This window comes from Pan paniscus, chromosome 19, assembly GCF_029289425.2.
Source record: "Pan paniscus chromosome 19, NHGRI_mPanPan1-v2.0_pri, whole genome shotgun sequence".
NCBI classification, from domain to species: domain Eukaryota; kingdom Metazoa; phylum Chordata; class Mammalia; order Primates; family Hominidae; genus Pan; species Pan paniscus.
The window spans coordinates 91,631,423-91,644,726 of record NC_073268.2 but is presented as its reverse complement, the minus strand read 5'-3'; the positions used below and the strand labels follow the sequence as shown (position 1 = coordinate 91,644,726).

The 13,304-nt window shown below is 58.4% G+C and overlaps 1 protein-coding gene across 1 annotated transcript in view; it reads right to left on the bottom strand.

The window, feature by feature from the left end:
* Positions 1-13,044, bottom strand: part of MYO15B (myosin XVB) — a 39,645-nt gene extending 26,601 nt beyond the window's left edge. The window contains exons 1-14 of the mRNA XM_063599408.1: positions 10,426-13,044; positions 9,980-10,043; positions 9,653-9,762; positions 9,423-9,497; positions 8,957-9,068; positions 8,589-8,692; positions 8,368-8,431; positions 8,128-8,241; positions 7,826-7,987; positions 6,081-6,194; positions 5,910-5,968; positions 5,697-5,829; positions 4,114-4,209; positions 3,770-3,901 (exon numbers count right to left, since the gene is read on the bottom strand). Coding sequence (XP_063455478.1) covers positions 3,770-3,901; positions 4,114-4,209; positions 5,697-5,829; positions 5,910-5,968; positions 6,081-6,194; positions 7,826-7,987; positions 8,128-8,241; positions 8,368-8,431; positions 8,589-8,692; positions 8,957-9,068; positions 9,423-9,497; positions 9,653-9,762; positions 9,980-10,043; positions 10,426-12,611 — 3,525 coding nt within the window. The 5' untranslated portion in view covers positions 12,612-13,044. The remainder of the gene's footprint in view (positions 1-3,769; positions 3,902-4,113; positions 4,210-5,696; positions 5,830-5,909; positions 5,969-6,080; positions 6,195-7,825; positions 7,988-8,127; positions 8,242-8,367; positions 8,432-8,588; positions 8,693-8,956; positions 9,069-9,422; positions 9,498-9,652; positions 9,763-9,979; positions 10,044-10,425) is intronic.
* Positions 13,045-13,304: the final 260 nt, after the last annotated feature.

Here is a 13,304-nt window from a genome sequence, read left to right as displayed (position 1 = left end):
TTTTAGGCCAGACGCGGTGGCTCACGCCTGTAATCCCAGCACTTTGGGAGGCCGAAGCAGGTGGATCACGAGGTCAGGAGATCGAGACCATCCTGGCTAACATGGTGAAACCCCGTCTCTACTAAAAAAATACAAAAAATTAGCCGGGCGTGGTGGCGGGCACCTGCGGTCCCAGCTACTCGGGAGGCTGAGGCAGGAGAATGGCGTGAACCCGAGAGGCGGAGTTTGCAGCAGTGAGCTGAGATCGCGCCACTGCACTCCGCCTGGGCGACAGAGCAAGGCTCTGTCTCAAAAAAAAAAAAAAAAAAAAGGAAATAGAGATGAGGGGCTTTAGTACAGATTTAGCAACCATTCCTGGGAGAATAGTCCCAGAATCACATGTGCTTGTATTTATTTATTTCATTATTATTATTATTATTATTATTATTATTATTTTGAGACGAGTCTTGCCCTGTCGCCCAGGCTGGAGTGCAGTGGCACGATCTCGGCTCACTGCAACCTCCACCTCCCAGGTTCATGCCACTCTCCTGCCTCAGCCTCCCAAGTAGCTGGGACTACAGGTGCCCACCACCACGCTCGGCTTATTTTTTGTATTTTTAGTAGAGACAGGGTTTACACTGTGGTCTCGATCTCCTGACCTCATGATCCGCCCGCCTCAGCCTCCCAAAGTTCTGGGATTACAGAGATGAGCCACCACGCCCGGCCTACATGTGCTTTTAAACAAGTCTTTCAAAGATCACTTTCAGGCCGGGCGTGGTGGCTTGTGCCTGTAATCCCAGCACTTTGGGAGGCTGAGACAGGTGGCTCACAAGATCAGGAGATCAACCATCCTGGCTAACATGGTGAAACCCCGTCTCTACTAAAAATACAAAAAAAAGAAAAAAAAAATTAGCCAAGCATGGTGGCGGGTGCCTGTAGTCCCAGCTACTCAGGAGGCTGAGGCAGTAGAATGGCGTGAACCCGCGAGGCGGAGCTTGCAGTGGGCCAAGATCACGCCACTGCACTCCAACCTGGGCAACAGCGAGACTCCGTCTCAAAAAAAAAAAAAATCACTTTCAAAAAGTAACTCAGTTGGGAATGATAGTAGGAGTCAGTTAAAACACACATACACAAACACACACAGTAACTCAAGGACAGGTGCAGTAGCTCACACCTGTAATCCCAGCACTTTGAGAGGCAACGGTGGGAGGATTGCTTGAGCCCAGGAGGTTGAGACCAGCCTGGGCAACATAGGGAGAACCCTTCTCTATTTTTTAAAATATAAAAATAAAACTAAAAAGTAATTTGGTTGGACGTTATTTTACTGAGCTAATGAACATAAAATAGCAAGTGCATGGGGGAACTTGCCTAATATTATGTAAATGAGAACTTGGGTTTGGGGTAACAATTCCAGGCTCAGCACCCACCTCGAACTCAGAAAATGGCACATGTCACCTAACATAGACCTAAGTGATATTGCTGAGCCCTGGAAATCCATGCTGGGGGATTCCAAAAGTGATCTTGGGACCTCAAAGACACTCGTGACAAGTTTTTTTTTTTTTTTTTTTTTTTTTTTTTTGAGACGGAGTCTCGCTCTGTCGCCCAGGCTGGAGTGCAGTGGCGCGATCTCGGCTCACTGCAAGCTCCGCCTCCCGGGTTCACGCCATTCTCCTGCCTCAGCCTCCCGAGTAGCTGGGACTACAGGCGCCCGCTACCACGCCCGGCTAATTTTTTGTATTTTTAGTAGAGACGGGGTTTCACTGTGTTAGCCGGGATGGTCTCGATCTCCTGACCTCGTGATCCGCCCGCCTCGGCCTCCCAAAGTGCTGGGATTACAGGCGTGAGCCACCGCGCCCGGCCTCGTGACAAGTTTTAACAAAACATTATGAAATGTGAACTGGGAGAAACAATCGTTTAGAAATTAACACACTCTCTTAATTATCTAGTACAAGACTTTACATACGTATAAGTATTAATAAATGAACATTATATATCATATATTAATGTGACTTGTTACATATCAATATATAGTACATGAAGACACGTATTGCATTAATATGACAGTGATCAATGAACTATTACAATAACATTTGACGATTTTACCATTATTTTTCACCTTTCATTTTCTTTTTTCTTTTCTTTTTTTTTTTTTTTTTTTTGAGATGGAGTCTCGCTCTGTCGCCCAGGCTCACACCATTCTCCTGCCTCAGCCTCCCCAGTAGCTGGGACTACAGGCGCCCACTATCACGCCCGGCTAATTTTTTGTATTTTTAGTAGAGACCGGGTTTCACCATGTTAGCCAGGATGGTCTCGATCTCCTGACCTCGAGATCTGCCCACATTGGCCTCCCAAAGTGCTGGGATTAAGGCGTGAGCCACCGCGCCTGGCCCATTTTCTTTCCTTTCTTTTTTTTTGTTTTGAGACGGAGTCTTGCTCTGTCCCCAGGCTGGAGTGTAGTGGCGCGATCTCGGCTCACTGCAACCTCCGCCTCCCGGGTTCAAGCGATTCTCCTGCCTCAGCCTCCCATGCCCGGCTCACCTTTCATTTTCAACCACTAATTGGGAAAATGGGGGAGGGTCGCCCCATATTCAGGATCACGTTATATTGAGCTTCCACAGAAACTCCTGCTCCACATTCCAGCCTCAGCTCCTAGAGGCTCATGACGCCCCCCAACTCTCCCTGCCCCACACGCCCACCCACGGAGCCGCACAGGGGTGATTTTGTATTTGGCTCTGCGTTTTTGGTTTTTTTTTTTATAATTAATTAATTTGTTTGAAACAAGTTCTCACTCTGTCACCCAGGCTGGAGTGCAGTGGCATGATCATGGCTCACTGCATCCTTGACGTCCTGGGCTCAAGCAATCCATCCACCTCAGCCTCCCAAGTAGCTCTAACTACAGGCTCACACCACCACACCAGGCTAATTGTTGTATTTTCTGTAGAGACGGGGTTTTTTCATGTTGGTCTCGAGCTCCTGGGCTCAAGGGATCCACCCACCTTGGCCTCCCAAAGTTCTGGGATTACAGGCGTGAGCCACTGAGCTTGGCCAAGGCCTGTTTTTTTAAATGAACATTTCTCTCCTGCTGCACTGCGGGCTGTAAGAGGGGAGAGACTGGGTCTAATTTTGTTCACCTTTTATCCTTAGCACAGTTCCTGGCACAGTTATTCATTCATTCATTATTTCCTTAACACATGCTACAGATAGAGCTCAAACCCTTCACACGGGAACCCGCCCTTCTGGAGCCCAGTCTGGCGCGGTAAGGAGTCAGTGAATGAATGGACGCTGTGACTGCATGTGGACGCGCGCTGAAACGGGAAACAGGGACGAGGCTGCTATTTAAGTCCGACCAGGCAGGAGGCAGTCAGAAAGCATTTGTGGAATGGGGGACATGGTACCCTGGGGTTTGTCCCCAACCAGTCAGAGGCCTCAGTGGCCACCTGGCCACAATTGTGAGGGACCTGCAGAAGCCCTTCATGAGCCCCGTGCAGTCCCCGCCACCTTGCCCATCGGGCACTACTGTCCCCCTTCTGTGGCAGGTACGTGAGGAACCTCAGAGGCCAGATGTCATGCTCAAGATCACCCCGAGACAAGATGTGAACCCAGCTCTGCGGGAGCCCAGGGTTCTTCCCCTTCGCTGCTGCTGTCCCAGGCTGTGCTGAGGAACTGTGAGCAGGGTCTCTGGATCCCATAACCTTGTCCCCTCTGGGAGGCTCTGCCAGCTACAGCCTGGACACCCAGGGCCTCCACTCCTTCCCGACACTGGGTGGGGGGTCACCATCCTGGCCCTTACCTGGGACAGCCATGTCTGGGCGTCCAGGATACTCAGGAGGCTGTGGGGCTGATCTCCCAGGAGGTCTAGGCAGGACTCCCTCAGAGGCTGAGGGACAGGCACCCAGGACAGCAACTCCCGCTGACACTCCTCCTGGGAACAGCCAGCATTTGGCCATTTTGCAGGAGCAGGGATAACCCTCCCATCTTATAGAATAGTACATTGAGGCTCAGAAGACTGAGACACCTCATGGAAAGGGGCCTTCCAGGCAGAGCTCTCAGTTCCCAACTTTCCTTCACCAAGGATGGCCTCTGCCTGGGCAATGCCTGAGCGGCCCCTGCCACGTCCACGCCCAATCCTCTTACCTCCTCCTGGGCCAGCAGCATCTGGCTGGAGAAGAGCTGTAGGCGCTCGCTGGCGAGGTTGTTGCACAGTTGCTCCAGGCCATTCACCCGCAGGGCCTGGGGGCATGTGGCAGTGAGGTGGGCACATGGGGCTGTGCCCTCCCCCCACCCCAGAGGCTTCCTTCATTCTGGCCAGGGCGCAGGGATGAGTAATATCCAGGGCTGATGCTGTGTAGCCAACAGGGTCAAGTCTAAAGGATCCGGCACAGCACACGGGCTACCTCAGCCCTGCCCAGCCACAGGTCCCTCTAGCTGCCCACACCCCTGCCCTCTGCTGCAGCACTCCTGTGAGCCTTTGGGCCTCTTGTCACGGCCATCCTGTGGCTTGGAAGGCGACTTTCCCTACTAAATAGCAGGTTGGCTATCAGAGTCCCGCATCCTCATGCACAGGGCTCCAGGCTGCCGCCTCCAGGAAGCCTTCCAGCCTTCCTCCTATAGGAAGTGCTCCCTCAGCACTCTCTTAGGAAGCTTCATGCAGCTTTGTGCCCCTTGAAACACACACACAGGAGCTTGGATGCACACACAGGCCACCATCACCACCAGCCTCAGGGAGGGCACGGTCACAAGGACACACTGGAGTGTGGGACAGAACAGGGGGCCGTGAATAGTGCCCGTCCAGGGACTGAGGGCAGGGGCCACCTCCTCTCCCTCCAGCCCCCTCCTGGCTGTCCTGAGGCGGCAGGATCCTCTGTAAAGGGGTGCAGAGCCTCTGCCAACTCAGAGAGACTGGGGGACTCTCCCTCTTCCCTTTCCTCCTGACGTGGGGGAAGTGGGGCTACAGGCGGGCCCACCCTGGGGCCTCTGTCTTCCACTGCCTTTGAGACTCCTGTGTCTCTACAAGGCCACGGAGGACAGGCCATGCCAAAGGCAGGACCGGCCAGAGTGGGACAGAACGGCTGCCCTGGAGCACACAGCTCTCTCATGGACTATCTCCGTTAAGCCTCTGAAACTCACAAGGTAGGTCCTGCTGGGAATTCTGTTTTACAGACGGGAACGCTGGACCTCAGAAAGGTTCATCCACTTGCCCAAGGCCACACAGCTAGTGAGTGGCAGGACCAATCAGAGCCTCTGCTCTGTCTGCTGCACTAAGCAACTCCTCCCAGCAGGAGGACAGCACGGGCCAGGGCTGGGGCTTGTGGTGGGCTCCAGCCATCCCAGAGAAGCCAGGAGCACTCCCGGCCCAGGCTGCCCAGCCCAGGACCAGAAAAGGGAGCAGAGACCACGCTTGGATGAACGTGGGTGTGGGGTGAGGGGCATCGTCCTCTGGAGGTGAGTGGAAGCGAGAACTCCAAGGCGCGCAGACAGCCCTAGCCCTTGAGAGATTCTAAATCCCCAGAGGCAGCCCCACTCCTTTTCCTCTCCATCCCTGCACCCCACCCCAGCAGGCTCAGCCCAGCAGATGCAGAAGGAGCCCTGAAGGCGCCCTGCCAGACAGGCAAGCACCTTGCGAGTGCCCCCAGGGAGAGCTGGAGCTGTGGGGGTCCCAGCAATCCATCAGAATTATATGGGCACCCCCTTTCCTGGGCCCCACCCCAAGGGGTGACCTCAAAGCCGTAGGCATCCACGACAGTGATGGTGCCAATGCTGCCTCCCTCCCCTGGTGGTGCCAGCCGTGCATTGGTCCTCCTCAGAAGCCGGTGGAAGAGGCGGGAATACAGTGCCTTGGCCAGGGCGTCCCTGTAGGCATGGCGGATGGGTGAGCCACATAGAGCCGTGCCTCGGGCCCTGCTCTGACTCTCACCCGTCTCTAGGGCCACCTGGCATCAACGGCGCTTTCCACGGGCAGGGATCGCGAGACCTGGCCATAGGGCGTCTCCTGGAGGGCAGAGGAGGCACAGCTGGTGTGTCAGGCCTGCAGCCCTCATGGTGCTTACTCAGCCTGTGGGTCAGCCAGGCAAGGCCCCTCTCCCCAGGACCCTCGGGCTCACCGTGACCCTCCTGGTGACAGCCTCCTCCAGGCACTCTGGTGGTACCCGCAGCAGTCGGGCTGCTGTGTGGATCTCAGCCCAGCTAGACACAGCAGCCACCTCCTGGGACTCTCGCTACACAGAGAGGGAGGGACAGGGAGATCTCTGCTTCAGGAATGGACACACTCCCCAGGCAGGGCAGGCTGGGCTTTGCCTGGCAAGTGGCCCTGTCACCAAAGGGGAGATATGTCACATGAGGAGATCTGGGCCATTAGGAGCGAGGCTATGGTTTTCAGGGCCCTGAGTTCGAGTCCTACTTTCCCTCTTTGCTGGCGGACAGTTCTGGCCAGGCTCCTTCCTTCCTGCGCCCCATGGCCTCACTGCTAAAGGGGAAGCAGTAACCCTTCCTAGGGGGTTGTCTTGCAAACTAAATTAGAAAACAAATGCAAAGTGATTTACACAGTGCTGGGTACATAACAGCTGCTCGTTTGATTTTTTTTTTTCTTTTTTTTTTTTTTTGAGACAGGGTCTCACTCTGTTACCCAGGCCTGAATGCAGTGGCACGATCAAGGCTCACTGCAGCCTCCACCTCCCAGGATCAGGTAATTCTTCCACCTCAGCCTCCCCAGTAGCTGGGATTACAGGCGCATGCCACCATGCCCAGCTAATCTTTTTTTTTTTTTTCTTCTTCTGAGACTGAGTCTCGCTCTTGTTGCTCAGGCTGGAGTGCAATGGCATAATCTTGGCTCACTGCAACCTCCACCTCCCAGGTTCAAGCAATTCTCCTGTCTCAGCCTCCTAAGTAGCTGGGATTATAGGCATGTGCCACCACACCCGGCTAATTTTGTATTTTTAGTAGAGACGGGGTTTCACCATATTGGTCAGGCTGGTCTCGAACTCCTGACCTCAGGTGATCCGCCCATCTAGGCCTCCCAGTGTGCTGGGATTACAGGCATGAGCCACCACGCCCAGTCTGTTTTGTTTTCTTTTTTTTTGAGGCGGAGTCTCGCTCTGTCACCTAGGCTGGAGTACAGTGGCGCAATCTCGGGTCACTGCCACCTCCACCTCCCGGGTTCAAGCAATTCTCCTGCCTTAGCTTCTCTAAGTAGCTGGGATGTGCCACCACACCCAGGCACGTGTCACCACACCCAGCTAATTTTTGTATTTTTAGTAGAGACAGGGTTTCAGCATGTTGGCCAGGCTGGTCTCAAACTCCTGACTTCAAGTGATCTGCTCGCCTTGGCCTAATCTGTTCATATTTTTTGTAGAGACAAGATTTTGCCATGTTGCCCAGGCTGCTCTAGAATTCCTGGGCTCAAGTGATCCACCCACCTCGGCCTCCCAAAGTGCTAGGATTACAGGTGTGACCCACCACCGCCAACCCTTTTTTTTTTTTTTTTTTTTTTTTTAATAGAGACGGGGTTTCTCTATGTTGCCTAGGCTGGTCTCAAACTCCTGGCTTCACACGATCCTCCTGCCTCAGCCTCCCAAAGTGCTGGGATCACAGGTGTGACCCACCATGCCTGACCATAGCTGCTCATCTAATGCCAGATGTTCTTAGGGGTGGCAGCTTAGAGGCACAGACATTGGGAGAGTGGAGAAGCTCTATTTCTCAGCTTTCTCATCTACACAGTGGGGATCTACCCACTTTTCAGGGCAGCCCAGCACTCTGTAGTCTCCTACACACCAGCATTTGGCGTCATTACCACTGCCCTGATTCTACAGACCCAGCACCCCAGATGGCCCCTGCCCACGGGGAAGCCCACCTCTGAGGAGGAGAAGCAGATGTTGCCCAGCTGCAGGATGGCGGCCAGCACAGCCCAGACGGCATTCAACTCCTCTGGGCACAAGCCGAGCCCCTGCAGTGCCTTCAGCAGCCCCTCAAAGTCCTGGGCATCCTCCTTGCCTTGCAGCCTGCAGGCCTGGCCCTGCAGAGCACAGCAGGGGTGAGGGAGCGGGTCCTGCCACCCCATAGCCTCCCTCTACTCCAGCTACTTCTCAGACCTCTGGGCCGAGATCCTCCTCTGGGCAGGCCTGCTCCCCGCCGCACCACAAGGGCTCCCCCTACCTGGTTGAGGTAGTAGTAAGTCTCCGGTCCCTGCAGGGAGAGCTGCTCCCGCTCTATGGAGTCCAGTCCTGCCAGCAGCTCGTAAAAAACATGGAAGCTCCGCTCAGCCTGGGCCTTGGGGACAGGACTGGCTTAGGGGCTCAGTGCCCTAGGGGCTTAGAGGCCATACCCCAACAGTGACACCCTCTGCCCTTCCTACTCTGGGAACTGGGGAGGGGTGGATAGAAGGGCTGCCTTTACCTGAAACACCACCCTGGAGGTCTCAAGTAGATAATGAGACACAGAGGCTCCCACGATGACCCCTCTGTGGGCACAGAAGATGGGTGTGAGTGCCCAGGATGCAGAACACCCAGGGGCCCCGTACAGAAGAAGCCCTACCAGGGTCTGGACCCCAGGGAAGCAGCCCAAGGACCCAGGAAGGGTAAGTGATTGTAGGTGCCCCCTGCAACCCTGCCACTCACTGCTGTAGGTAGAGGCAGAAGACCTGGCCGAAGCGGCTGGCATTGGCATTGAGGATGGTCTTGGCATGGCCAAAGCTGCTGAGTATAGGCAGCACATCCTCCACCTGTACAGGGAGGGGTGTTCAAGCATCCCTGGGCAGCAGTAGCCCCCACCAACAGGCATCCCAGCTAGGGGCAGGTCCAGGGAGGCGTCAGTCCCATTAGAAAGGGCAGTGCCTGCAGCTGACCCCAGGAGACGCCAGAGGCCTGGAGACCACCCCTCTCCTGGCTGAAAGGAGAAAGATAGTCCCTTGGACATGGTCAGCTGTCCCCTGGAGGAAGACAAACAGCAAGCTCAACCCATGAGGTACCTCCAGCCTGGCCCTCACCTGACACTCTCGGTTCCCCGTCTGATCCTGCTCCAGACTGCTTAGGAACTGCATGATCTTTTTGGCGGCTTCCGTCTTCCCTGAGCCACTGTGCCCACTGCAGTGGGAGGAGCTAAGGATGTGTTGGTTGGTAGGGTCTCCAGGGAGGGGCACGTAGGACAACCCCAGTGAACCCAGGAAGTGGGATGTGCCACCCAGAAGTGACAGCTAGCCTGGAGAGACCCCCATAAATGAGGAAAGCTAGTCCCAGGGCATGGAGAGACCCGACAGAAAAGAAAAAGTCCCCAAGATGCCACATTCCAGGGGCTCATGCGATGATTTCAGCCGGGAGCTCGGTCCTGAGGAGTCCAGAACTGTAGCCCAGCAGTGGAGCATACCAGTGGCTTCCAGTGAAGACCTCAGGCCCCGCCCCATCAACCCTCAGTGTGGCCCATGGGTTCAGCCACTCAGGAAGGCCACCACTCACCGCAGGAGGATGCATGGGTCCTGCCCAGTATTCTGAGCCAGGTCATAGGCTGATGCCACGATGGCAAAGATGTGTCTGAGGGAGATGAGAAGGTTGCCAGACACGGGGACCTGGGACCCTCCGAGGTGTAGCAGAGGTGCTCACAGGCCCCGGGACCTCAGTCAAGGGGACATGCAGAGACTGGGCTGCCTGGGAGGTGAGCAGAGGGTCAGTGGGGCAGAGTCACATACGGAGTGGTGCTGAGGGCCTTCCTGGGGTGGTAGCTTGCCTGGACCTCAGGTGAAAAAAGAGGCAAGGACCGGTGGGGGTTCAGAACAAGCAAGACGGGCCCCCCAAAGGTCTGGGGAGGAAAACAAGCTCTCATCAGAGTGTGGAGGGAGCAGGGGGAATGCAAACAGAGCCCAGCCCCTCAGTCCCACTCTGCAGGGCTCCAGAGAGGGTTCACCGCCTAGCCCGGGGAGGAAGAGGAAGGAGAATGTCCAGGGGTGCCAGGGAGCCCTCTGTCCCCAGAGAAAAGGGGATCCCCGCCCACTGTCCGTCCCCGTGGCTCCCCATACATAGATGCGGCCCAGGTGAAATCTCTTCTTGAGGCACAGCAGCACAGAGCTGTCACACACCAGCCTGTAGGGACAACGGGGTGGAGGCATGACAAGTTGTGGCTGCAGGAGGTTGTGGGTTAGTTCTGCCACCCACTGCAGGGACCCTGGCAAGTCATTCAACTTCCCAGAGCCTGATCCATAAAATGAGGGCTGAGCTGTCAAGTAATGGGGAGGCTACAAGGAGGGCTGGCGCTGACCCAGAAAGAAGCTTTGTACTAATTAGAAAGGCGGTCCTGGGGACGTAGCACCTGTTGCCCCTTACCTGCCCCTTCCTGCCAGGAGGGTTCAAGCTCATCCTTCTAAGGATTCAATAAGGGTCTACACGCAATTCATAAAGATGAGGGCAGGGTGGATATGAGGAGCTGTGAGCCGGGGATGGCAGCTTTGGCACCGCGCCCGCTCACCGCAACCGAGCCAGGTCCTCCATGTCTTCCAGGCCGTCTCCGAGGCTCCTGCCCTTAGCACCGGGGAAGGGTGGCGCCTCCAGGCCCGGCCCGAGGCTCAGCTCCAGGTCCCTCTCCAGCACCGCCTCGTCCTCATCCTCGGGTTCCCACAGCTCCCTCAGGGACCCACGGAGGCCCGGGTCTCCCTCCTGCTGCAGGCGGGTCTCCAAGGCGAGTCGGGGTAGCAGCACGGCGGCGCCAAGCCTAGGACCCTCGTGGGGGCCTGAGCCCTGCGCCCAGTGCACCGGGGGCTCGTCGTTGAGGGTCTCCAACTCCGCCTCACGGCTGGAGCCGCTCTCGTCGAGCGAAGGCCCGTCGGGTGCAGTAGGGGCAAGGAGGGAGCCGCGACGAAGCCCGGACACCCCTTCCCCACTCGTCCTGCACCCCTCACTGTGCCCCCCCGCCCCTGCACGAGGCCAACCTCGGCCTTCCCCCGTGGGGGCATCTGCGGACGCTTCTTCAGAGCTGCGGCTGCTCGACGCCCGCCCTGCCCTGTGGATCCTGGGGAACACGACCGCGAACTTGGGATCTGGAGTCTTGTCCTCCTGATCAAAAGGGTCGCCGGGGACTGGGCTTGTCGGGACCTGCGGGGAGCGGCCGCCAGGGGGAGCCCTCGGCATACCCCCCAGCCCTGCTAAGCCAGCCAGGCGCAACGCCAGACGGTGCCGCAGCCCGGGCTCACGGCCCCACCCCTCATACCCTCTCTGGTGGACCCGGCCCTCGTCACCTCTCTCGTGACCCCGCCCCTCGTCCGCTTTCCCGCAGCCCCGCCCCTCGTACCCTCGCTCGTGGCCCCGCCCTTCGTCCGCTTTCCCGCGGCCCCGACCCTCGTCCCCTCGCTCGTGGCCCCGCCCTTCATCCGCTTTCCCGCGGCCCCGCCCCTCGCTTCCTCTCCCATGACCCCGCCCCTCGTCCGCTTTCCGGCGGCCCCACCCCTCGCTCGCCCGTGGCCCGGTCCTCTGCCCCTCGCCCTCTGGTGGCCGCCGCCGCAGCCGCAGCCGCCGCCGCAGCCAGCGCAGGAGGCCCAGGGCTCGCGCTACACTCAGGAGCCGCTCCTTGAGGCCAGCGCGGCGGGGGCCCACGGCCTGGGAAGCGGCGCCTGGCGGGGGCCTCGCGAGGAGCCTGCGGACCACCAGGAGGGCCGCCAGCGGGGCTGGGTCCTCCGGCCCCGCTCCTGCTGCGGCTCCCGCTTCGCCCTCGCCTGCCGCCGATGGCACCCGCCCCACCGCCTTTCCGACCTGGTGGCGCGGAGCCCGGGCCGTCGAGGCCTGCATTGTTTCTGGCTCGGCGCCCCGCTGCGCCCGGTTGTCGCTCGCGTCCTTGGCCGGCCCAGTGTCCCGAGGAGCCCGCGAGCTGTCCTCGAAGGTCCTGGAGGCCATAGCTGCCCGAGAGCCCCGTCCAGGTCCGGTCCCCAGCGGACTCGAGTCGGAGTTCCCGCCGGAATGCTCGCTGGCTCCCAGGGGCCCCGTCCCCGACGACCCTTCCCGGCCCCGGGTATCTGCGTGGGGCCAGTCGCTGACCAGGCCGTCGCTGCTTGGCTCCGGCGCTGACTCCGGCCCGGTTTTTGTCCCTTCCGAGCCCATGTCCGTAGGCTCCGGCGTGGGCCGCAGCTCCCGGGCTCTGCCGCGCTGGCTGCCGCTCTCCTGGGCCTCGCGGGTTTCGCTGTCCGGACAGGAGCTGCCTCCGTCCCCACCCGACGTGTCCCCATTGAGGCTCCTGGGCGTCCGGCGGCCCCGCCGAGCCGAGGGCCCCTTATCTTTCCGCTTCCTCCTACGGCGGCCGCCCAGCTCTTCTCCTCCGGAGAGGCTTCCCTCCTCCAGGCGCCCCCCGCGGCCGCCCCTGGGCCCGCGTCCCTGACGCTGCGCGTTGCTTTGCCTCTCCTGGGCTTTCGGGGACAGCCCAGCCCCTGGACGTCTGCAGCCGCCGTTCCCCTCTGCAGTGGGCTTCCTGCGGCCACCAGGGGTTCCCTGGCCCCCGGCGGTGGCAGGCTCGGCCGCCGGTCTCGCCTTGTCCGCCTGCCCGCGGTCGGAACGGCGTTCCCGGCTGGGCGCGCCATCCGCGCTGGCCGACCCCGACTCCTGCTCCCCTGAGGCCGGCCTCCCGGGCCTCTCCAGGCGCTGGGGCGCTTTGCGCTGGTTCCTGCCCATGGCTGGCCCAGAGGAGACGGGCTTCCCGACGCCCAGGTCCTCTCCCCTCCCCGGGGATTTGGCCTCCCGCGGTGACCTTCTGTGCAGTGCACCACCCGGCTGTGCTCTCGCAGGGGCTACAGGCTCCTACTCCCCGAGGTGCCCGCCTTACAGGACCATCAATAATGCAGAAGGCGGCGGGTCCTGACCCCCTCGGCCAACAATGGAGTAGAGGCGCCCAGGAAACAGGAGACGCTACAGCTGCGGACAGGGCAACCGTGCCGCCGGGAGGCGCTGCCAGCCAGGCCAGCCTCGCACCGCGCCAGACTGAGGGGGTCCATGCTCCACTCCCACCTCAGTGCTTGCCCAGCAAGGAAGGGCCCAGAGAACCTGTCTGGACTTCTTCCTTCTGAGGGTTCCAAGGGACTGGGGCCAGGCCCACCCTGGCACACGGCAGCACTCCATGAGTCGCTAGGGTTTTTGTTCTTTTCAATTGTGGAATAAATACAATTTACCGAAAAGTGCATAAAACATAAATGTACATCTCGAACTGGTGTAAAACATGCCTGTCTACCTCCTTGGAGTTGTGGAACAGAACCACACCCCATACATTCCTGATTGCCCCAATGTGTGTGTTTTTAAAATATCTATTTTTAAAACAGGTAATACATTCACATAATTCAAACATCCAAACATTACAAGATAAAAGTCTCC